General features: G+C 45.6%; 1 protein-coding gene and 1 long non-coding RNA gene across 5 annotated transcripts; one reads left to right on the top strand and one right to left on the bottom strand.

Annotated features, from left to right (window-relative positions):
* The first annotated feature begins 166 nt into the window (after positions 1 to 166).
* TLR7 (toll like receptor 7) lies at positions 167 to 23,551 on the top strand. 3 transcript variants are annotated; one of them, XM_027609662.2, is made up of 3 exons: positions 167 to 276; positions 887 to 987; positions 18,655 to 23,256. In XM_027609662.2, exons 2-3 carry the CDS (start codon positions 985 to 987, stop codon positions 21,802 to 21,804), a joined length of 3,153 nt encoding a protein of 1,050 aa, XP_027465463.1. In that variant the 5' UTR covers positions 167 to 276; positions 887 to 984; the 3' UTR covers positions 21,805 to 23,256. The 3 variants fall into 3 exon arrangements, with proteins under 3 accessions (XP_027465463.1, XP_027465464.1, XP_027465465.1); XM_027609663.2 differs by lacking the exon at positions 167 to 276 and adding an exon at positions 723 to 768; XM_027609664.2 differs by lacking the exon at positions 167 to 276 and having other exon boundaries at positions 857 to 987; positions 18,655 to 21,151; positions 23,127 to 23,551.
* Positions 882 to 6,679, bottom strand: LOC113931555. 2 transcript variants are annotated; one of them, XR_003522749.1, is made up of 3 exons: positions 6,450 to 6,679; positions 5,974 to 6,291; positions 882 to 965 (listed from the first exon to the last, which is right to left on the bottom strand). It is a non-coding gene; the product is annotated as an uncharacterized LOC113931555 (long non-coding RNA). The 2 variants fall into 2 exon arrangements; XR_003522750.1 differs by lacking the exon at positions 882 to 965 and adding an exon at positions 5,576 to 5,731.
* Positions 23,552 to 25,243: the final 1,692 nt, after the last annotated feature.

The raw sequence follows: 25,243 nt of genomic DNA, 5'->3' as shown, positions 1-25,243 counted from the left end.
GATGGAAGGTCAGCCTACCGGGTTGTTTGGACTTAGACAAGACATTGCCCCAGTTATGGTGGTAGAAATAAGAGGAACCTGGTGCTTCTGCAAACCTCCTGTCTGGGGTGGTTTTAACAGTCATGCTCCTCCCCTACACCCCCCCCCAACCTTGTCTTCACACTTGGAAACCCTCGCGCTGGTAGCCTGGAGTCTCTGGGACTCCATGCTTCCTGAGCACCATCTCTTCATCTCCGAAGACTCCAGACATAGAATCACTCCATGCAACCCAGAAAGGTATTTTTCCACCCGGGGACAAATTTGGGTAGTTTAACCAATTAGGTGTGTAAGCCATTCTCAGGGAGTGGGGAGGAGAGGAGAGGGAACCCAAATTATATGCCCCCCAAATAATAATAATAATAATAATAATAATAATAAAACAATTTTTTTAATCTAAAGAAAAATTTTGGTAGTCTAAAATGTCAATTCTCTGAAGATAAAGCCAGATGCTTAACAGTATTAGAGATGGTTTCCTGGAGTGTATCTCTAGTTTACATAACTTTGAGGAAGTAAATACTATTTTTTTTTAAAGATTTTATTTATTTGACAGAGAGAGACACAGCGAGAGAGGGAACACAAGCAGGGGGAGTGGGGGAGGGAGAAGCGGGCTTCCCGCGAAGCGGGGAGCCCGATGCGGGGCTCGATGCGGGGCTCGATCCCAGGACCCTGGGACCATGCCCTGAGCACAAGGCAGACGCTCAACGACTGAGCCACCCAGGTGCCCCGGAAGTAAATACTATTAATGGCTGTTTTCAAGAGCACATTTTCGAGCACGTTCCCAGCTTTTGGAGCTACAGTCCTTTAACCTCTTTGAAATGTAAAATGCGGTGTTTTCTCTTTATCTTAGTTGAAGCTTTTGGATCCATCTCAGGCTGATCTTGACATCTTTCCGGCTCTGCTCTCTTCAACCAGACTTCTATATTTCTCTGTGGAAGAAGACTAAAAATGGTAAGGACAGCCAAGAGATTCCCTAAAAAATCGTTCTCTGTCCTCTTGGTGGGAAGAACTGAACCCAGCTGGCAAGAGAGATGTTTAAGAATTTGTCGTTTCGTTATTTGCGGGGGTGGGAGGGGAACTTCTTTGTGATTGATATTTCATAATCCAGATTAATCATGGCAGTGTTACATAAATTCAGAGTAATCAACGCTTGTGCTGTCCAGCTGCCTGCAAGAGTTAATGCGATCTGTAGTGAGGAGGAACGGATGTTCAAATTGGGGAAATTGCTTCTATGGGTCTAATTTGTCCATCCTATGTTTTGGGGGAAAAGAAGCCTCGGTAGAGAACTGGGTTCTGTGGCCCGCACGGAAGGCACTCGTGGGGATTTATAGCCAAGGAGCAGGGTGGGGGTAGGTGGATGGAAAATGACTAAGGTGAAACATCAGGGGTGGGGGTGACTTCTGGATAAACCGACTTGACAGGATTCTTGCTGCAAGCAGGCCAAGGAGATCAGCTATCACCTAGAGGATGGGAGGGGCTGAGGGATTGGAGCAGATACCAAGGATGATCAGAGATCAATGGTGAGGGAGTCTGGATAAACTGACCTAACCAGACTTACGCTAAAACTGGGAAGACCGATACGGAAACCCAACAGTCAAGGCCTAGTGACTGCGAGCAGCCTGAGTACCCAGCCTCACCTTCTCTGCCGAGGCAGAACATTCTAATACTTCTCCAGGTGCCTTCCAGGGCCACCGTGAGGCTCAAGTCACAGAATATGTGTTCAAGTTCTTTGCGAGCAGTGTGAACTATTAGGGATGCCGAAAACTAGTCAGAAAAAGATATCAGTGGCCTTTTTCTGAAATTATTTTGTCACCCAAATGAGCCATGCTGGAGTACATTCAGTGGGAACGCATCCCGATTTCTAGATCTGAATGTGGGCACCATGGCTCATTTTGTGCCTAAGGTCTAATGAGGAGTTAACCCCGAGGGGACTGTGTTACAAAGGAAACAACTGCGTATAGTTTCATTTCCTAGAAACTCAGATGTCTATTTTTATGCAAACCCATGCCCACATCTGCCTTTGCCCCTTGAGGGATGGAATGAGGGCACTGGTAATAATCAAGACCGCTCAGATTTATTGACCACTTGCTATATAGGTCAGGCGTCATGCTAAGGGCTTGATGTCTAGGGTTCTGTTTCAGTTTCAAAGCAGCCCCGTGAAGCCCCGATGAGGGAGCTGGGGCTTCAGGAGGTTAAGGAGCCCGAGTGGTCTTGACTGGGCAGCCTGACTCCGGGAGCCGTGCTCGGGCCCCCCTGCTCTCTGCACCTAGACCAAGCCCAACACACACCGTCGCCCCAGAGACACTCAGAACCTGTGAACTTCCATTATGATACCTTACTCCTGACGAGAAAAGGAGCACTTGGTAGATCTTTTATAAGAAAAGACTTGGAAACAATTTTCAAAAGAAGAGATACAAGAGGCCAGGAAGCACAGGGAAATTATTCGACCATATTAATAGTTATATGTCCTCTCCTTCGATATGGAAACTCCACTTCTAGAAGCTCTCTTAAGACATGATCAAGGATGTAGCAAATTATTTATCAAGGTTGTCTGTTCGGCATGGCAAACAGAGTATCTCATGTCGAATGTTGGGGAGGGATTACTTAATTGTGGTCCCCCATTAAATGATATGTTAATACAACCATCAAATCATGTTTTAATTAATTAATTCGTTTTTAAATATTTATTTTAGAGAGTGCGTGCAAGCTGGGGGTGGTGGTGGTGGTGGGAGCAGAAGGGAGGGAGAGGGAAAGAGTCTCAAGTAGACTGAGTGCAGAGCCCAACATGGGGCTCGATCTTATGACCCTGAGATCATGACCTGAGCGAAAACCAAGAGTCGGACGCTCAACCGACCGAGCCACCCAGGCGCTCCTCAAATCGTGTTTTTTAAAAGAACACTGAGACACATAAGCACTTATAATATAGTGGTAAGTGAAAACAGCAAGCTAGAAATTGATAAGTATCGTATATTCCTGGTGATTTTAATGTGCCCATGCTAGATGCTTACTTGGTGTTGGTTAATCTGGGAGGATGGTTTACATGAACACATGTGTTACCTATTTTTCTTAATAGTTTCGCAAAATGCATTCTAACCATTTTACAGTTGAGAAATGAAAATTCTCATGAGGTCAAGTGATTCGCCAAAGTCAGAGAGCTCTTATGTGGCAGAATAAGAATTGTTCTGGGACACCTGGGTGGTTCAGTCGGCTGAATGACTGACTCTTGATTTCGGCTCAGGTCATGATCTCAGGGTCATGAGATCAAGCCCTGTGTCAGGCTCCACACTCAGCGGGGAGTCGGCTTGAGATTCTCTCTCTCTCCCTCTGCTCCTCCCTGCTCCTCCCGCTTGTGCTTGCTCTCTTTCTCTTTCTAAAATAAATAAATCTTTAACAAATAAAATAAAATGAAATCTTTCCATCGACAAAGCCCTAGCTAAGACTGGAATGCTTCTCACTATGCGAAATAGACACAGAAATGCGGAGATCAGTATTTGAAAGAAACATGCCAATGTGTAACCGTGGCTAAGCGGTTTTAAAAGTAAAACCATTATTCTGCTCTTAACTATAGCCGATTTCTCCGTGGCCAAGCAAAGAGGTAATGAGAAATTTATTTACTAAATGAATCAAACCTGATCATTTAAACATTTGAAAGACTGTGCTAAAATTAAAAACCATCATTACAGATGAACCAACCAGTGTCTTTGCATGCCAAGAGCAGATCCCTTCTATCTCAGAAGCTTGCCAAAGCTTAGCGCTGAGCGGCATGTTGTGGCCACGGCCCATACCCCGCTTGCCGCCTATGTTTGCACAGCCTACAAGCTAAGAAAGTTTTTAATGTTTTTATGTTTGAAAAAGTCAGAGGAAGGGGGCGCCCAGGTGGCTCAGTCCGTTAAGCGTCTGCCTTCGGCTCAGGTGGTGATCTCCAGGGTCCTGGGATCGAGCCCCGCATCGGGCTCCCTGCTCCGCAGGGCGCCTGCTTCTCCCTCTCCCTCTGCCCCTCCCTCCCTTGCGTGTTCTCTCTCTCAAATAAATAAAATCTTAAAACAAAAAAAAAAGAAAAAGAGGAAGAATACTATATCCCAGTTACATTAAATGCAAATTTCAGTGCCCGCAAATAGTTTTGTTTGTGTAGATTTGTCTCTAACCGCCTTTGTACTACATGGCAACCTCCTCGCTGGTTGAGTAGTCGGGACAGAGCCTAGATGGCCTGCAAAACATAAAATACTAACTGGCCCCTTACAGAAACGTGTGCCGATGGTTTGGTGGTGGTTTATGGGAAGCAAGCAGACAGGGTGTAAGGTCGAATGAGATTTAATATCTTCTGGTCTTTGGTGCCTGTTGTGACGCGTAATAGCTGTCGAGTTGCTAATTTATAGAAAGACTACTTTATATCATTTCATTCTTTTATTTTGAAAACTGGGTTTGTTGGGCTAAAATGGTAGGAGATAAATGATAAAAAGTCTCTATTTTTAGAGTAAGTCGGTTGTATCCTTATACTTTTTTTTGGTTATATAATGAGACTTTGCCATTTGTGGTAATTACACTTTACAGAGATTAGCCTATAATTAGAAATCTTCCGAATTTGCCAAAAAAAAGGGAGGGGCTGCTATTTTGTCATAAATTTATTAGGGAAATTCCAAGTGGAGTCTCAGTCTATAAAGCAAACAGAAAAAGAAGGAAATCAGAGGCTCATGAGGTAAAGTGATTCACCAAAGTAAAGTAACTTCCTTATTCCCGGGGCTTGGTTAGCCCCTAGGGTGATGTCCACATCACTACCTCATTATCAAACAATTTGGTGTCCTGCTGAGTTGATGGGAGTTCCCTCGGAGAGCTCCAGATAGAGAGCACATCAAGGAGGGTGGTCCCGCACAGGAAACTTTATTTGAAGCAAATAAGGAGACCTTGGGGAATCACTTCCAAAGCCCCTGAGCAGATGTGACTGGGTTCCTTTTATTTATGGTTAAGAGAAACGGGAGCTTTGTCATCCACCATCAAGGTGGGCGTCGGGCTGCGCAGTACTTAGCCAACGGCATAAGTACTACATGCCCTACAGGCATCTTATGTTAATGAAGCCTGTGCAGGAATATAGGACCTTGCTGGTTTACAGGCTGGAACCACCATCAGTCGACCTTGAGGGGAAAAGGGTCGGCTGAAAAACAAGCTTTCAGCTTTCTGGTAGTTTCAACCTCATTAACCCCATGGGGCACAGTTTCAATATCAACGTGGCAGAAGGTGAGCAAATTCAAGTTCACGGGTTTCCAGCAGTTGCTCCCCGACTCCTAGCCTCTTCTGTGGCCCTTTGTGATTCTTTTCCAGCCGGGCCTCACCTCTGGTTCAACCCAGCCCAGCCATTCGCAGGATCCCCACCGGGAGGTGAGACCCCTTGCTTCCCAAGCTTGCCTGAAGCGGTTCCCGCCACCAGAAATACATCAATACCCTTTTCACCCTGCGACTTGGCTTTTTGTGTGCTGTGTGATCTTGCCCGGAGCTGTCACCCCCTGAAGCCTGGCACACAGTAGCCCCAGGGGGTGCCCCGTCTGTTGGCCTCCTGACCGGTTGGCTGGGTAAAGGACTGGCGGTGAGCATGGCGGTCATTGTTCTAGGCCACCAGTATCCCCATCTCAAGATGAATTTCCCTCCGTGAGGGATGTGGCTGAGAGGAACGAAACGGAGGCAGAGTGTAGCTCTGCAAAGCCTGTGTGAGAAAGAGCCCAAGGGGAAGGCAAATTACCTACAGAAAGGTGAGGGGCTGGGGGGGGGCGTTCCTTGTTGCCACCGGGTAATCGCAGATTTCCTCGCGTCCCCCCTCCAGGAGGGCCCTCTCCCCCTCCTCCCCTCTCTTCCACCCCTGCCCTCTCCTCACTTCCCTGCTCCCCCGAGCACGCTGCAGCCACGGGCAGAGGACCTCCGCGGGCCCCCTTCTCCCTGTGCGCCTACCCGGCCTTCTGTGCCCACACGCGGTGCCTGGACGCACGCCTCACGGGTGGCCCCGGAGTGCCTGGGCTTACAACTGCAACAATCCTCTACTCTTCTGTGTCCTGGGTTCGAGGGTCAGCTGTGCTCCGGGAGGCAGCTCTGGTGCTCGGTGTCTCAGGCCCTGGCAGTCAGTTCCCCGGGGCTGGACTCCGCTGAAAACTGCCTCCCTCACGGGTGTGGTGGGGCCGGGAGCTCGGCCCGAGCCCGGGGCGGCTCGGGTGTCTGCGGCGCCCTGCGGCTCCAGCGTGGCCTCTCTTCCGAGGCTGGTGGCTCAGGGCTCTAAAGAAAGCGGGGAGACAGAGAGCTCAGGAGAGAACGAGCGCGGGGCGCCTGGGTGGCTCAGTTGTTGGGCGTCTGACTTCAGCTCACGTCATGATCCCAGGGTCCTGGGATCGAGTCCCGCATGGGGCTCCCTGCTCCGCGGGAAGGCTGCTTACTTGTGGTGCTGCTCCCCGTGGAAACACTCACAAAGCCCTGCCTGGGTTCCAAGGAGGATGGGAGATGTGTCATCAAATGCGTGGACTGTTAACACCAAGCATGGGACTTCTCTGCTCCTGGCTAGACCCGGTCTCCCTGCTGGTGCACTAGGGCTCTCCTCCCTGCTCTCCTGCTCAGGCTCAACGTTCCATTTTCTGTCCTTTACATTGTCATCGTCATCCTCTCCTCCTCCTCCTCATCATGAATGCTTTTTGGTGGGTTTTTTTTTTTTTTCTTGCTCTTCCGTTCTCACCAGCATTACAACATGCTGTTCTTTCTCTCCTCCTAAAATAAATTCTTTTGACCCTACCGGCCCTGTGAACGCCTGCCAGTGTCTTTGTTCCCCTTTGTAGGAAATTTCCCAGAAATGTTTGCTGTTTCTTTCTTTATTTTTTTAAAGATTTTATTTATTTATTTGACAGAGAGAGACACAGCGAGAGAGGGAACACAAGCAGGGGGAGTGGGAGAGGGAGAAGCAGGCTTCCCGCCGAGCGGGGAGCCCGATGCGGGGCTCGATCCCAGGACCCTGGGCTCATGACCGGAGCCGAAGGCAGCCGCTTAACGACTGAGCCGCCCAGGCGCCCCTGTTTGCTGTTTCCAATCCCTCGTTCTTCCAAGAACTTTCAAGTCCTATTTTATTTGGCTTCATCTCCCAAGTTCTCGTCACCTGCACCCTCGCCAGCTGGGTCTGTTACTTGAAATCCTGCAATAGCCTCTTGACTGCCCTCTGTCCTTCTGCCTTTGCCCCTCATTGTCTCTTCTCAACACAGCACCCGGCATGAGCCTTCTAAAATGTAGGTCAGGCCGTGTCCCTCTTTAGCGTTCCACTCAGTAGAAACCACCATCCTTCCTTGGAATGCTTGGCAGGGCCCGGCATGCGTGATGCAGGGCTGGGCCCCCCCGCCTTGACTTCATCTCCTACCCTTCTCCCCCCCTTGTTCCAGGCACATCAGTCTTGTTACCACCTTTGCGAATATTCCAGCATGTTTTCCTCCTTTGCATGAGACTTGTCCCTCTGCCTGGAATGCTTTTCCCCTGGATAGAGCTGCATGGTCAACTTCCTACTTCCCTTGAGATCTTTGCTCAAATGTCTACTTCTCAGTGATGTCCACCCAAACCACCCCATTTATGGTCACAAGCCCGCCTCACATGCCTGACCCCCTTCACCCTGCCCTGCGTTTTCTTTCTAACCCTTATCACCTCACATTGATATGATTATTACAGTTCTATATTTTCAGTTGATTATTTAGAGAATGTAAGCTTCAGAAACAGCAGGAATCTCTTCTGTTTGGTTCACTGATATATGACCCAACACTTAGAAGTGGATACCTGGCATGTAGCAGGTATCAATCAATACTTGTTGAAATGTTCATTTTTCACAATTTCCTTCCACATTGTTATGCTAAGGTTTTATTACTTGCTCCGTAATGTTTAAAATGTTTTTTTTTTTTTTTAAGATTTTATTTATTTGACACACAGAGACACAGCGAGAGAGGGAACACAAGCAGGGGGAGTGGGAGAGGGAGAAGCAGGCTTCCTGCGGAGCAGGGAGCCCGATGCGGGGCTCGATCCCAGGACCCAGGGACCGTGACCTGAGCCGAAGGCAGACGCTTAACAACTGAGCCACCCAGGCGCCCCTAAAATGTTTTTAAGATAAAAGCAACACATGTTCCTTATGAAGAAAAAAACCTCGAGGAATAGAGGATATCACATGTTCTTGCACTCTCTCAAATCAATCCATCAATCAATCAATCAATCTTTTTTTAAAAAACGTCTGGGGCGCCTGGGTGACTCAGTCGGTTAAGCGGCTGCCTTTGGCTCAGATCATGATCTCAGGATCCTGAGATCAAGCTCCCTGTTGGACTCCCTGCTCAGCAGGGAGTCTGCTTCTCTCTCTCTCTCTCCCTCTCTCTCTCTCTCTCTCCCCCCCGCCCCTCTTCCCTGCTCGTTCTCTCTCTCTCTAATAAATAAAATCTTTAAGAAAAACTCTAAATAGCACAATCTGGAGACATTACAATGCTCAGAATCCTTGAACTGAAATGGAAATAAATCAAGACATAGGCAAACATGCCATGTGCATTTGCTATAACTATATGAGGTAACTTGAAGAGGATTGGTCAGCATGGAGTTGGACTCTTAGTTCAGTTGCCTCTCTGATCACTACCTCTTCATCAGTGAAATGGGAATATTTATATGTCCTTTCAATTTCACTGTCAGGGCTCAGTAAGATCAATACTGTGTCTTCTTTAGCATCTGACGTGTAATAAGCACGTGATAAAAGGCAGCCGTTATAAAAAAACAAAAATGACTGATGACTATTCAATGTGAATTCTACATTTTCCATTTTAACAAAAAGAGGTGATTTACTGAGAGAGGAGAACACCTGTGCTTAGAGTCAAACACTCTCATTTTAACCATAGATAGCTTGCTAATCCAGCATCCAAGTTTACCCAGTGTATTTGCCTGTGTAATTAGCTGTGATCCACAACCAAAGCTGAGCTTCTGTCATGGTGTCTTCTGTTACTTTACAAATCAAAGTACTGAAGGGCGCGTGTCTTTAGGCAGTTGTTGCCAAAACAAGCAAAACAAAATAATGTGGATTCTTTGTATCAGATGAGAAAACAGGTCTGGCTCAACACCGAGTGAACTCTTTTTAAAGACTTTTATTTATTCATATATTTTAAGTAATCTCTACACCCAACATGGGGCTCAAACTCAACCCCAAGATCAAGAGTTAGATGCGCTACCGACTGAGCCAGCCAGGCACCCCTTTGGCATCAAGTGAAGTCTTACATTACCATTAGTTGAAGCTAACTAAGGTCCCCACTTTAGTCCGAAGCAGGTAGTTCCCAGTGGTCTGAAAGGGGACATTTCCACACTTAAGGAATAAAAGAAAACTTCACATCTAAGACTTTATTTATTTATTTATTTTAGAGAGAGCGAGAGAGAGAGAGAGAGAGAGAGAGAGAACGAGCAAGGGGAGGAGCAGAGGGGGAAGGAGAGGGAAAGAATCTCCAGCAGACTCCGAGTTGAACCTGGAGCCCGATGTGGGGCTCAGTCTCACAACCCTGAGATCATGACCTGAGCTGAAACCCAAGTGTCAGACACTCGACCGACTGAGCCACCCAGGCACCCCAAAACTTCACATTTTCAGTCATCTTCTCAAGAATATCTTTTAAATTTGGAAGCCTCGAAAGGCTTTAAAATTTTTTTAATTTAAAATTTAAATAAAAATTTTAAAATTTTTCTTTAAAAAATTTAGAAAGGTTTTGTTGAGTCCATTTTTCTTTCCTCCTTTGCTTGATCAGAACCCAACCTCTCGGGGCACTTGCGTGGCTCAGTCCTTAAGCGTCTGCCTTCGGCTCAGGTCATGATCCCAGGGTCCTGGGATCGAGTCCCACATCAGGCTCCCTGCTTGGTGGGAGGCCTGCTTCTCCCTCTCCCACTGCCCCTGCTTGTGTTCCCTCTCTCACTGTGTCTCTGTTAAATAAATAAAATCTTAAAAAAAAAAAAAAGAACCCAACCTTTCATTGCAGTTAATTTTCCCTTTGGCACCGATCGTAGAATGCGAACTCACTGGCACCTCTGAGTTCCAGGCTCCTGGTGCAGCGGCAGGAGACCTGCTGCCTGCCAAAGAGCATCACAAGGGCCAGCTGGGCTGGGGCTCAACTATGGAGCATAGGGTGTGCCTGTTCCCAGGAGAGACAAAGGATCAAGTAGGGGACCTTCTGCAGTTTCACTTCCCACGGACTTCCTCTGACACTGCCCCCTTTCCTTCTGTGGCACTTTTCCCACTTTACCCCTTCCTTTTAGAGGTCCCAAGCCCTCCTGGTGTCTCCTCACTTCTTGCCAACAATCTGACCTTTGGAATATTTTACTATTTATGATCATTCAATAAGTGTCTTCTATGGGATTTTAAGAAAGTTCAAAGCCTTGATTTATTCAGCAGATATTGATCTCATGCTCACTATGTGGCAGGCATCGTAATGATAAAGTGCGTGTAAAGACAAGCAAGGTTCTGGACTTAAGAGCGTTCACCACCCGGAGGGAGGAATGGTGTGTTGACATGGAGCCTTCTAGAAAGGTGGTATAACAGAGCAGCCAAGAGTGCAAGCTCTGTGTCTGGATTGCTCGAGTCTTAACTTTGGGCCGGTTCTGTAGGCTCTGCATTTCACTCACCTCATTGCAAACAAACCTATTTCTTAGAATCACAGTGATGATGAAATCATTTGCTAAAGGCTTTTGGTTGAAATTGGCGACGTGTGAACAGACTTACAGGCTTTGTAGGCAATATAATTTCTTCTCATATTTCGCAGTCTTAGGTTGGATTTGCTTAGAGTTGATTCTGTGCACAAGTTTAATACAGCCTAAGATTTTGTCTAGACCAGGGGTTTGCAAACTACTGCCTGTGGGCCAGATCTGTCTAGCCACCTGTGTTTATACGGTTCATGAGCTAAGGATGGTCTTTACAACTTTAATGAGTTACATTTTTTTTTAAAGATTTTATTTATTTATTTGACAGAGAGAGACACAGCGAGAGAGGGAACACAAGCAGGGGGAGTGGGAGAGGGAGAAGCAGGCTTCCCCGCGGAGCAAGGAGCCCGATGTGAGGCTCGATCCCGATCATGACCCGAACTGAAGGCAGACGCTTAACGACTGAGCCACCCAGGCGCCCCAATGAGTTACATTTTAAATGGTAATTTACATACCCACATAATCGTCTCAATTTTGCCTAAAATATTTACTCTCTAGCTCTTCACAGAAAAGGTCTGCCATCCCTTGGTCTAGACCAATGTTCTCTAATAGAACTTTCTGCAATATATCTGCATGCTCGAATACTGTAGCCTAGTGCCTACTATGGCTCTTGAGCACCTGAAATATGGTTAGTATAACTAAGAAACCAAATTTTAAAATCGCATTTAATTTTAATTAATTTAAATAGCCACATGTGACAGGTGTCTATCATATTAGAGCAGCTCCAGACCATTTTAAGTGTAAAGATTCTGTATTCTGTCAGTGTTCCTCAGTCTCAATGTAATCAACTCCCCAGAGGCTGTATGAGTCAAGGGCAAGGCAGCATTCCTAATCAGATTCTTTGCGCTAGACGGCTTCCATTGTCTGCTGGGAAATACTTAATGGAAAATGCTTGAAAAATGCATGTGAGCACACACTTATGTTCTCTTAAGGCTGCTGTTGACTCTGTCTATTCATCTGCTTTCATTTGGGGTAAAGCAGGAGGCTTTTTCAGCCCTGCAAGGCCCCAGATTAAGGAAGTCTTAATCAACTTTAGAGTTCCAGCTGCAGGCAGACGAAACCTCACTTGGTAGAGCTGCACTTCCTTCCATCCCTGCTTGCAGATGGCTGACTTAAGCCACGGCTCAGGCCTCTCCTAAGACTGCTAAAAACAGTCAGAAGCCCTCAACAGGCATCATCGTTCCCAATCTTGCCAAACCATTTCCCCTAAGAGTAAAGTCACAAGTCACGGTTGGCATTCTGAGGCTGTCCTGTGCAGCATGGTGACTAGTTAACAATATTGTGTATTTGAAGGTTGCTAAGGGAGTAGATCTTAAAAGCTCTCACCGCCACAAAAACAGTTGTAACAATGTGAGGTGATGGCTGTTAACTAGACTTTTGATCATTTTACCATGTATGCGTTTATCAAATCATTATGTTGAATACCTTAAACCAATACGATGTTATATGTTAATTATATCTCCAAAAAACTGGGAAAACAAAACAAAAGTCACAGTTGATGCATGTTCTGCCTTCCAAGATGGCGTAGGTGATAGTTGCATCAGGTGTTTTGCTATGGTGTGACATGGGTTGCTAGCTTTCCAGCCTCCGACGTCTGAATCTGTCTTGGCCATGGCCTAATAACATCGATGTCACATATCTTTGGTTCTCTCATGAGCCGCAGTTTACTTCCAAGTTCTAAATTCTACACTGGCTAAAAGTAGGTTTGCATTTGTACACTAGAAAGTCCAATTAACCCTGGCTTAGTATAACAACTTTATGATTTCTCATAAACTCCTAGAGGTCAGCAGTTCTGAGCCATTATTTATACTCTGCTCTATGAGATCATGCAAGGATCTGGGTGCTCTGGCTCATCTACCTTGTTGCTGCATCATCCCTAGCACATTTTCCTCATTTGCAAAATTCAAGATAGGTAGCTACCACACCTATATTACAAGAAGCCAGATGGAAGTAGACAGGAAGAAAGGGAACAGCCCCACCATTTAAGGACATATCCTAGAAACTGCACATCTTGCTTCTTCCTCTCACATCACATTGGTGTTAACTTAGTCACGAGGCCATGCTTAGCTGCAAGGGAGTCTGGCATATAGCCCCCTTTTTCAGAGTGGTGCATGTCCAACTATTAATGGAGACTCTATCACTATGAGATGAAAGAAAGGGGACAAAGATATGGGGAGATGTTTAACAATCTCTAGCTTTGATGAGGATGATAAAAATAGCTAAAGTGTCAGAAAATACTGCGTGGAATAAGAACAACATACAATTAAGCTCCACATAAGTGTCAGCATCTTGTCTGGAAAAAACTAATGGTCTTTCCACATTTTTAGTTTAAATCCATATATATTTTTTTCTCTCCTTGGCTGTGTTTTGAACTCTTTAAGGGCAGAGGCTGTGTGTTTACTGCCCCTAGTAGGTATTCAATAAATATTTGTCAAATGAAAGAACGAATATGTCAGTGGAATTCTGTTATATTTTTTTTATAAATTTTTTCTCACCAGTTACTTCGTGCAATTCCTCACTAAGGAATTGTTGGGGAATTTTCTGGTCCAGGTCCACTGTCTTGGTCCTGGGCAGTTGTCTGGGTCCTTGGTGTGTCTTGTATTGTTGTTTCCATGTCTGCCATTCTCTTGGAGGGGGCTCTTCTGCTGAGCACAGTGGCTGCCTCACAAGGGGACGTGGGTAGTGGAATACCAAGCCAGGACCGGGAGCCAGTTCTTCCAACCCTCAGTCCGGAGCGGTGTTTCACAGCCTCATGTATAATCAGGGCAGTAGAAGATGAGAAGAGGGAGTGACTACTTCTGTCTGGGTCGATCCCAGAGAGTGTCTTGAAGAAGTCGGGTTCGAACTGGGCAGTAGAAAACAAGAGCTCCTGAAACCTTTCTCCCCAAGGAATCCTCAGGCAAATAGACGAGATAGAATGTTATCTCTCGGCAAGTACGGGGGCTGTAGCCTAAAGCGATCTACTCCAAGGAGAAATTTGTTGGAAGTATTTTGCTTTATTTCATTCATGCACACATTCATTCTTCTAGTCATGTATTTAGCAAACATAATACAACACGAATTAACTGCCGGGCATTGTTTTACACAAGAACACACAAAGCCCTGCTCTCTCAGAGCTTATCTTCTCATGCAGGGTAGACATTAAACAAATAAGCACACACGGGGCGCCTGGGTGGCTCAGTCGTTAAGCGTCTGCCTTCGGCTCAGGTCATGGTCCCAGGGTCCTGGGATCGAGCCCCGCATCGGGCTCCCTGCTCGGCGGGAAGCCTGCTTCTCCCTCTCCCACTCCCCCTGCTTGTGTTCCCTCTCTCGCTGTGTCTCTCTCTGTCAAATAAATAAATAAAATCTTTAAAGAAAAACAACAACAACAACAAAAAACAAATAAGCACACAAGTCATAAGCACGTAAACTACTGGCAAGATAATTTCTGATGGTGCTAAGGGCCATGAAGGAAATAAAGCAGGGTGATCTAGTACAGAGTACATATACCTCTCTGTACCTCAGTGGACTCATCTGTAAAATGGAAATTAATAATAGAGGTCCACAGTTCCAAAATCCCCAGCCTGAAAGCTTTGTCCTAACTCGGTCGATGGCAAACACATGACCTGAATTCATTCGGAGGTGAATCTTGATCTGAACTGAACAAGCTAGTTCTTTTCTTGCTTGGGTGCTTGCGTGCTTGTGTGCTTGCTTTTCTTGATTTCCCTCTCTCCCTTCTTTCCTCACTTAGTGTGGAGAATTCTTTGTTTCACTGCACAAATTTTTGTGTGTTTGATTATGGGATGCTGCCCTGGGCCCCAGTAAGGATATTATATATGTGGATACATATATCATATTACCTTCTAAGATCTGAAAAATTCTTAGTTCCAAAACACATCTAGCCCCAAAGGTTTTGGGAAAGGATTGAGGATCTGTAGTACCACTCACATGTGGTTATTAAGAGGATTGAATGAGTTAATATATTTAAACACTGAAAATGATGCTCAGAATATAGCAAGTGCTACCTAAGTTAACAAATGCTACTGTCACTATCACTAGTATTACATGGGAGGGTATTGGATGAGTTGGCCACAGAAGGTCTGTCCGAATATGTGTTGTTTGTGCTGACACCTAAGGGATGAGAATGACCTGGCTACGGGAAGAGGAGGAGAAAGATAATTTCAGGAAGAGGGAACAGCAAGTGCTAAGACTGGCTCGAATGCAGAACAGAAAACAGGCCAGATGTCTGGCATGTGGTCAAAGTAGGAGAAGGATGGTTCAAGGTCATGAAACTAGGCTTGAGTCCGAACATGCATGATATAAGCAATAGTAAAGATTCAAAGTGTAATAGGAAGTCATTGCAGTTGGTGTGATTCATGTTTATAAAGACTATTCTCATGCCATTTGATGAATGAATTGTAGAGGAGAAGGAGAATTGGGTGGACCAGTTAGGAGTCTCTTGCGGTAGTCCAGGTAAGACCTGACGGCTAATGGCAGGAAGGAGGTGCTAGTAGACAAGGGGAAAGGTGGACAGGTGCCAGACAAAGTTTAGAAATAAGGGAGAAAAAAAGACTTTCTGATTAATTTTTCCTTCCAGTTCATACTATGTCCATATGTAGAGGCTAAAAATTTCACAGTCATTGTCGCAGGTGTGTTAACGGGCAGGGTTTGCTGGACCCAGCTCCTACAGGCTTGCCAGAGCAGTTCTGCACGTCTCTCCCCACCTCTGCATTCAGTGACATCACAATGGCAGTGCACACTATGGGAACTGGCAGATGCTATAAATCAGGACTTCACGAATCAGAGATGTGGGTTGGGGGAGGACAGCCGGTTGTTAAACATTTACTAACACACCGCTGTTATTTTTTCTATAACTGAACTGCCTTCATCTTAGAGCATCTATTTCCCCCCATCATAGAAATACTTAAACTATTCTGGAAACTCTGTGTGGTGATTGCTGTCACTTCGTGTTTTTACCTCCCCTAATTCAGGGATCCTCCCAGTTCTTCCCAGGAGCTCATCTAGGTTCGTGGGAGTGGGATCAGAAGAGGGCACCTGGTTCACAATTTGTCCTTTATTTATTTTGGCCCCCCTTTGGAATACAGCACACCTCCCAGGTCCACAGTAACACCCTTAGCAGCATTCCTTATTACCTTTTGAGACTGGGATTCGTGAACCCATCATGTCCTCTGACAGAAGCATAGCTGGAGATGGGGTCCAGGGTCTCGGATCCTATAATCAGGGACCATAAAAATAGCTCACTCTACTTCTCTCCTTTTTCCATCTTGGCTCAACCCCTCTTCCCTGAGTGATGAACATTTCTCCTGAATCTTTTTTTTTCTTTTAAATTAATTTATTTGACAGAGAGAGACACAGCGAGAGAGGGAACACAAGCAGGGGGAGTGGGAGAGGGAGAAACAGGCTTCCCGCTGAGCAGGGAGCCCGAAGTGGGGCCCGATCCCAGGACCCTGGGACCATGACGTGAGGCAAAGGCAGACGCCTAACCAACTGAGCCACCCAGGCGCCCCTTTTTCTCCTAAATCTTTGAGTAAAGTTGATGCTCAAGGGAGATAGACCATATTTATCTAAGGGCCTCCTGTACACCCTGGCCTAGTGCCGTATCTTCCCAGGGATCTGAATGCTCTAGATTGGGAGGTAAAGCCTTAAAGCATAACTAGAATTCTGGTGGGTGGAAATGGCAGAAAAGAGTAGTCCCGGTAAAAGGACTTGCAAGTAAGGGAGCTGCAAACTGGGCTTGGGTTAGTGACTAGAGAAGCTGGTAGGGGCAGTGTATCAGGGAAGCCTGGACAAGTAGATAGGGGACAAAGTATGGAAGACTTTGGATGCCATGATAAAAAGTTAGGGCTTGGGCGCCTGGGTGGCTCAGATGGTTAAGCGTCTGCCTTCGGCTCAGGTCATGATCCTGGAGTCCCGGGATTGAGTCCCGCATCGGGCTCCCCGCTCAGCGGGGGGTCTGTTTCTCCCCCTGACCCTCCCCCCTCTCATGCTCTCTCTCTCTCTCTCTATCTCATTCTCTCTCTCAAATAAATAAATAAATAAAATCTTAAAAAAAAAGTTAGGGCTCATTCTTTAAAAAAAAAAGAAAAAAATCATTTTAAAGACTTCAGAGTAATGTCATTTGATTAATGTTTGGGAAGTTTACTGGTTCGGGTGCATTCGAAGAGTGAGAGCCTGAAGACAAGGATGAGGTTTTAGAGCGGATCGAGGGTGCGATCATCTCAGCTGAAATGGTGTCAGCTAAAATGGCAAAGCAAGGAGGATGTCAAGAAGGTCAATGAAGAATGTCAGCTGGACTCAGTGAATGGTTTTGATGACGAGGAGAAGACAAGGTGGTGAAAGAGAAAAAAAAGAAAAAGACAGTGTTGCACTTCTAATCTCAACAAACTTTAGGCACATAAAGATGTATGAAGAAGCTCTTGAGATCCTTCTGAACCATCTTGCATTAGAGAAAAAGAAAGCTGAGGGAAAATTTGCTTATTTACCTTTCTATTAGAGGAATTAAGGAAAGTAGGCATTTGGTTTATTAGATATCAACACAATTGGCTGATTCAGTCAATTGGGATGACAAAAACATTAATTGATCTAGAAGCCTGTTGTAGAGACACAGGCTAGATCATTCCATGGATTAGCACCAGTTAAACTAAAACCAGTGTTCTGGAGTAAAATACTGATAGAAATCCTGAAACTTGAGGGCAAGTCCCTGGTGAAACCAGCCTCTAAGGCAGGGCCAGTTCAAGTTAATATGGTGACTAGCAAAGCTCTTCAGTACTCCGCATACCACCTTCTAAGGTCTTTCTCCCCAGGGTCCCATTGTCTCTGACGCTAAACCTGGTTGCCCAAGAACCACCATTATGGGTAGGTTTCTATATGTCCCAGTTTGCCTGAGAGAGTCTTGGTTTTCTGCCTATAGTCTTAGCATTGTTATTACTAGGTCCCCCTTCTTTCACTCCCATAAGTATCGTCGTTGATCAATCAGGACACACTAAGGCAATGCCCTGACTCTCTGCTCTCTCCTTTCCAAATGTACATAACGTAAAGCCAATGTGTAGGGGAAGTGTTCGTCCTCAAATCATCTTGGATTTCCAAAAACAATCCAAGAGGAAAACAAGCTCACAAAATGGCAGTGCCAAAATGGGAGTTGAGTGTCCTGGGGCAAATCAGCTACTATATATTGCTGAGCTAGGTCTTCATCTATAAGATGGGGATAATGGATCTCTTAATTTTTCTACTTAGAATATTAAGAAGCTTGAATATTGTGAAAGCCTCTTGTAAAAGAGCAGGCTTACTAGCAAGCAAACAGTAACTGCACTAAAGTCTTTTTTTTTTTTAAGATTTTATTTATTTGAGAGAGAGAGTGTGCACAAGCAGGGGGAGGGGCAGAGGGAGAGGGAGAAGCGGGCTCTCCGCTGAAGACAGAGCCTGATGTGGGGCTCAATCGCAGGACCCTGGGATCACAACCAGCTGAAGGCTGACGCTCAACCCCCTGAGCCACCCAGGTGCCCTGCACTAAAGTCTTAAAATGTGTCATTCTTCCCAATATATTTTTGTTTTAATATTCCTTCACCTGCAAATTTCAGACTTCGGCAGCTAGTTGATAGCTCCTCTGTTGTACTATTTTAAATAACAGTGAATAGGAAAATGCTGCTTCTACCACCTTCAAAGCTATGGAATCGAAAAGCTAACGTGCTAAAAGCTAAATGTGTAACTCAATTATTATGAACCTCCGTAGTAGGGCAAGTACAGTCATGGGGGGTGGGGAGATGCCGTTTAGGCAATTGAGAATAAGACCTGGGTTGTTTACTTTAAACTGTAGCAAAAGAGAGGCAGCAGATGGGAAATTTCAAATCTGATTCTTGGTATATTTTAGAATGACTTTGAATGATGATGATTTGGTCTTTCTTATGCTTTCAGGTGTTTCCAATGTGGACATTGAAGAGACAGTTACTTACCTTTTTAAACATAATCCTAATTTCCAAACTCCTTGGAGCTAGATGGTTTCCTAAAACTCTGCCCTGTGATGTCAGTCTGGATGTTCCAAAGGCCCATGTGATTGTGGACTGCACGGACAAGCATTTGACGGAAATCCCTGGAGGTATTCCCACCAATGCCACCAACCTCACCCTCACCATTAACCACATACCCAGCATCTCTCCGGCCTCCTTCCACCAGCTGGACTATCTGGTGGAGATCGATTTCAGATGCAACTGTATACCTATTCGACTAGGGCCCAAAGACCATCTGTGCACCAGGAGGCCACAGATTAAACCCAGAAGCTTTAGTAGACTCACTTATTTGAAATCCCTTTATCTGGATGGAAACCAGCTTCTAGAAATACCTGAGGGTCTTCCTCCCAACCTGCAGCTGCTGAGCCTTGAGGCCAACAGTATCTTTTCTATCATGAAAAATAACCTAACAGAACTGACCAATATAGAAAAGCTCTACTTGGGCCAAAACTGCTATTTTCGCAACCCTTGTAACGTTTCGTTTTTCATCGAAAAAGATGCTTTCCTAAGTCTGAAAAATCTAAAATTGCTCTCCCTAAAAGATAACAATATCACATATGTCCCTACTACTTTGCCATCTACTTTAACAGAACTCTATCTTTATAACAACGCCATTGCAAAAATCCAAGAAGAGGACTTTAATAACCTCCATCAACTGCAGCTTCTTGACCTAAGTGGAAATTGCCCTCGTTGTTACAATGTCCCATTTCCTTGTACGCCCTGTGAAAATAATTCTCCCCTACAGATCCACCCATCGGCGTTCGATGCACTGACAGAATTACAAGTGTTACGTCTGCACAGTAACTCTCTTCAGCATGTGCCCCAAAGATGGTTTAAAAACATTAAAAAACTGAGGGAGCTAGATCTTTCCCAAAACTTCTTGGCCAAAGAAATTGAGGATGCCAAATTTTTGTATCTTCTTCACGACCTTGTCCAGTTGGATCTGTCTTTCAATTATGAACTTCAGGTCTATCGTGCAGCTCTGAATCTGTCAGATGCATTTTCTTCACTGAAAAATCTGAAAGTGTTGCGGATCAAAGGATACGTTTTTAAGGAGCTGAGCAGCCATAATCTGTCCCCGTTATGGAGTCTTTCCAATCTTGAAGTTCTTGATCTCGGCACTAACTTCATAAAAATTGCAGACCTCAGCCTATTTGAACAATTCAAAACATTGAAAGTCATAGATCTTTCAATGAATAAAATATCACCTTCAGGAGATTCAAGTGAAGTTGGCTTCTGCTCTAGCACCAGAACTTCTGTAGAAGGTCATGCTCCTCAGGTCCTCGAAACATTACATTATTTCAGATATGACGAGTACGCAAGGAGTTGCAGGGTCAAAAACAAAGAGACTCCTTCTTTCTTGCCTTTTAATAAAGATTGTTACAGATACGGGCAGACCTTGGACCTAAGTAGAAACAATATATTTTTTATCAAGTCCTCTGATTTTCGGCATCTTTCTTTCCTCAAATGCCTAAATTTGTCAGGAAATACCATTGGCCAAACTCTCAATGGCAGTGAATTTCAGCCTTTAGTGGACTTGAAATACTTGGACTTCTCGAACAACCGGCTTGATTTACTCTACTCAACAGCATTTGAGGAGCTACGCAACCTGGAAGTTCTAGATATTAGCAGTAACAGCCATTACTTTCAATCAGAAGGAATTACTCACATGTTAAACTTCACCAAGAATCTGAAAGTTCTGAAGAAACTGATGATGAACAACAATGACATTGCTACCTCCACCAGCAGGACCATGGAGAGCGAGTCTCTTAGAATCCTGGAATTCAGAGGAAATCATTTGGATGTTTTATGGAGAGATGGTGATAACAGATACTTAAAATTCTTCAAGAATCTGCTGAACCTAGAGGAATTAGACATCTCTGAAAATTCCCTGACTTTCTTGCCTTCTGAAGTTTTTGATGGCATGCCTCCGAATCTAAAGACCCTCTCCTTGGTCAAAAATGGGCTCACGTCCTTCACCTGGGAAAGACTCCAGTATCTGAAGAGTCTAGAAACTTTGGACCTCAGCCACAACAAGCTGAAGACTGTCCCTGACAGATTATACAACTGTTCCAGGAGCCTCAAGAAACTGATTCTTAAGTATAATCAAATCAGGCATCTGACAAAGTATTTTCTACAAGATGCTTTCCAGTTGCGGTATCTGGACCTCAGCTCAAATAAAATCCAGATTATCCAAAAGACTAGCTTTCCAGAAAATGTCCTCAACAATCTGGAGATGTTACTTTTGCATCACAATCAATTTCTGTGCACCTGTGACGCTGTGTGGTTTGTCTGGTGGGTTAACCATACAGAGGTGATCATTCCTTACTTGGCCACGGATGTGACTTGTGTGGGGCCAGGAGCACACAAGGGCCAGAGTGTAGTCTCTCTGGATCTGTATACCTGTGAGTTAGATCTGACTAATCTGATTCTGTTCTCACTTTCCCTGTCCGTGGCTCTTTCTCTGATGGTGATTACAACAGCAAACCACCTCTACTTCTGGGATGTGTGGTATAGCTACCATTTCTGTAAGGCCAAAATAAAGGGGTATCGGCGTCTGACATCCCTGGATTCTTGCTATGATGCTTTTGTTGTGTATGACACTAAAGATCCCGCGGTGACAGAATGGGTTTTGGATGAGCTGGTGGCCAAGTTGGAAGACCCGAGAGAGAAACATTTTAATTTATGTCTTGAGGAAAGGGATTGGTTACCAGGGCAGCCAGTTTTGGAAAACCTTTCCCAGAGCATACAGCTTAGCAAAAAGACGGTGTTTGTGATGACAAACAAGTACGCAAAGACTGAGAACTTTAAGATAGCATTTTACTTGTCCCATCAGAGGCTCATGGATGAAAAATTGGATGTCATTATCTTGATATTCCTTGAGAAGCCCCTTCAGAAATCCAAGTTCCTCCAGCTCCGGAAAAGGCTCTGTAAGAGCTCTGTCCTTGAGTGGCCAACAAACCCACAGGCTCACCCATACTTCTGGCAGTGTCTGAAAAATGCCCTGGCCACAGACAATCATGTGACCTATAGTCAGGTGTTCAAAGAGACAGTCTAGCCCTTCTTTGCAAAATGGGACTGCCTAACTTAACCAGGAGAAGGTTGGCTGCCTAGATTTTCCAATAAATGGCTCACTAGAAGGGTGTTTTCTAATTCTCTTAAGACCGGGATGGTCCGTTATCAGAGAGGAGAGTCACAGTGACAAAGAAATTGGAACAATGGACTTTATATAATGCACCGAGTCATCTTTCTTATCTCTCTGTGACTCCATTTGCACTTGAGCCTCTCCTTTCCGTTCCTGGATAGGTACTATTGGGGGAAGCCCGGCAAGGAGAGGACACGAGGCTCTGATTGTCCCATAACTCTCTTGTGATTATGAAATATACACACAATCTCGAAATACTGAGAGGAATTGTACTTCTACCCATAACAAGTACTGGTATGTCTAGAAATGGGTAAAAGATGCTCAGGGTCTGCGTCTGTGACATTACAATGTACCAGAGTTAGTGAAATGAAAACAGTCAACTCCTCAACCGATGGCTTCTGTATCACCCAGCGCCCCCTTCTGTGTAGACTGAGAGTTGGCTTCCGACGGGTTGTTGCCTAGGTGCCACTCTCTCTCTGCCGTTGGGCCTGTTGCAGGGTTCCGTGTGGAAATAGTGAAAAACATCTATACCACTGATGGACATAGTGCACTTACACATGGAAAAAATTAAAGTGATCTGCCTTTATACAAAGTGAGGCTCTTTCCCTTTGATGATAATTTACCTGCTTAAATATTGCTATGGACTGACTGTTCCCTCCCAAATTCAGATGCTGAAATCCTAACCGCCCAGTGTGATGGTTTCAGGAGGTGGGGCCTTTGGGAAGTGATCAGGTCATGAGGGTGCAGCCCTCAGGAATGGGATCAGTGCCTTATAAGAGAACAGCAGAGACCTAGCTTGCTGTGTTCCCACCGTGCCCGTGTGAGGCTACAAAGAGAGGTCAACAGCCCGCAGCTCGGAAGAGGGCCCTCCCCAGAACCAGACAGTGCTGGTACTCTGAGCCAGGAGTTCTGTCCTTCAGAACTGTGAGAAACAAGTTTGTGTTGTTCAAGTCACCCGGTTTATGATGTTTCCTTATGTAGCAGCCTGAGCGGACTCAAACCAATATTTTTATCTGCCTTGCGAAGTTCTGTGTCCAAAGTAACATTGTCTCATGCAATGGTTCTTTCAGACTGCTTTGCTAGCTAATATGGTGTATCTGTAATTATCTGCCAACTTGATCTGTCACCATTAGATGGTTTTGATAGTAAACTCTGCAGGAGGACCCCGAGAACATTTATTTATTTACAGTTAATCGGGCAGGGATGACAATTATATGGATTCCTTTACATTGCAGGGAGGAGGAAGGGAGAGGAGAAACCGAGGTTTACAGACCTCAACGCTCAGAAGGCTTCAGTCTTGAACGCCAACTTTCCTACCCAAAGGCAGCAACAGAAAGGACCAAGACATACTGAAGACACACATACTTCCAACTGGGTCTAAAGTCACAGGAGTTCAACGTTTGAAACCCAATCGCTTGGCTTTATCTCATGAGAGTGATTATCTACAGAGGTGTCCGTGCCCTTTGGAAAAGAGTGTGCGTGGGTTCAAATCTCAGAGCATTCGTTGGGAGATAACTATGTATGTATGAAATGCCAAAGGTTTGACTTTAAGTATAGTTGTAAATACACAGTATATGCATTCTTTCCAAAGGACTTGTAATCAGTAAGGATTACAAATTCCCAAATCAGTCTCTCAAATGAATAAAGACATAAGCTGCTAGAACCATTTGACAACGTCTTTAAAGCTTTATTGTACTTAATAGACGCCTTTCTTCTTCTTCAGTGAAAACAAAGATGTCATAAAACTTGGCTCTTGGCCATCTTAAAGCTTCTTCAATTAAAACATCAACACATAAGGTTGAATCGGTTTTGGTGATTTATAAACCATAAAGCACTTCAAGACAGCTTAAACATCTTGAGAAATGGACTAAGAGGAAGGGAAACTGAAAATAATGCATCTCAGAAACCACAGCATATTTTGACAATGAGGTTAGGTACAGGCTTTGTCGTAGGAAACAACCAAAAGCACATCGGCAGATAGTTTTCATCTTAAATTCTTTGTAATCTTGGGTAGTCACTCTTTGAACCTTCAGAGGGCCCTCTGTGGACTTCTCTACGACTGGAGCTACTAACTCAGGCTACCAGGAGCGCGTGACTGCCAGGTCCTCTCCAAAGCCCTGAATGTCTTGATGCTTGACTGACCCGCCTCCAGTGGGCTCCACCCCAGAAGGGACTCTCGACTGTCCATGAATCCCACTCTGCTGTCCAGGCTCGGCCCCCAGCTCCTTTCCCCCCTGGACTTGCGAGGTTGTGTCCTTCTTCCTCAGACACATCCTGTGCCTCAGCAAGACTTGGGATCCAAGTCTTTGTGGGATCCAAGCCAAGTGGTGAGGGGGGCATTTGGCAGGGCAAGTGTTATAGCGGAGAAAAGAGGCAAAGCAGGCGTCTGCCGTCTCTAGAGGAGAGAGGGGCTCGGGGTGATCATGGCCCTGCTCTGCGTCGGGGTCTCCTGGCCCCATCCTCACATCTGTTTCCAGCTCTGGACACTCCTAGGGCTAGATGGTCTCTTAAATGTAAACAGAAAGTATAGAGCATGTTGGGGGCGGGTATGGTGACCTGAGAACCTGGGCGTGTCGTTCCCCAGGCTCCCAGGAAACTAAAAGCATAACAAGGACACATTGCTTTCCTTGTGGAAACACGCTTTTATGTACTCCCATCTTCTCCTCCTAACCAGGATGAATGGCAGAAACAGGTCGTACATCTGGCTGAATTTTAAAATGGGGCTGGGGATAAGGTTTGATTTGTCCGCCGCCTCTTCTGCCCCTGCTAAAGTGAGCAGATTTATGAGACAGGCCGTGGGGGTGCATCCCTCCTTGGAGCTTTGGGTGCCCGTACTCAGGAGCAGTTGGCATGGGACACACCGCCAGTCGCCTCTGCTGAAGATTGAGCCCTTGGCCCTAAGGAACGCTGGGGACCACTTGTAGCTTCTGAGGCGCAAACAGCAGTGTGGGAGGGGAAGTCAAAAAGGGCTGTGCTTCGGAGAGCCCCAGGACCGAAAATTAACCCCTTCCACTGAGTTAATGTGATGCAGGAGAACAGGAGACCACGCCACCACCCAGCCAACCAACAGAGTGAAAGGGAAGGGTAGAAGAGAAAGAGTCCCCAGGTCACGATGCGCTCGTGTGGACACGGGCCGTGGGTGTGCCACGCTGGCCATGCTGGTGGCAGTGCACGGACAGCAGGGCGGGCTCACGCTGCCTTAGCTTTTTCCTTCTTTTGCCTCCCCCTGCCTCTCAGTTTCCTCTTTGGCTTTAGGCACCCACAGCGAGCCTCGGGTAATGCACAAGAGTGAAGAGAGAGAGAGCAGTGGCTGCAGGTGGGATCCTTCTGTCTGGAAGCGGTGGTTTGGTGT

Source organism: Zalophus californianus, chromosome X (assembly GCF_009762305.2).
Source record: "Zalophus californianus isolate mZalCal1 chromosome X, mZalCal1.pri.v2, whole genome shotgun sequence".
Classification (NCBI taxonomy): domain Eukaryota; kingdom Metazoa; phylum Chordata; class Mammalia; order Carnivora; family Otariidae; genus Zalophus; species Zalophus californianus.
The sequence above is the reverse complement of the archived record's forward strand: the minus strand, read 5'-3'. Positions and strand labels throughout refer to the sequence as shown.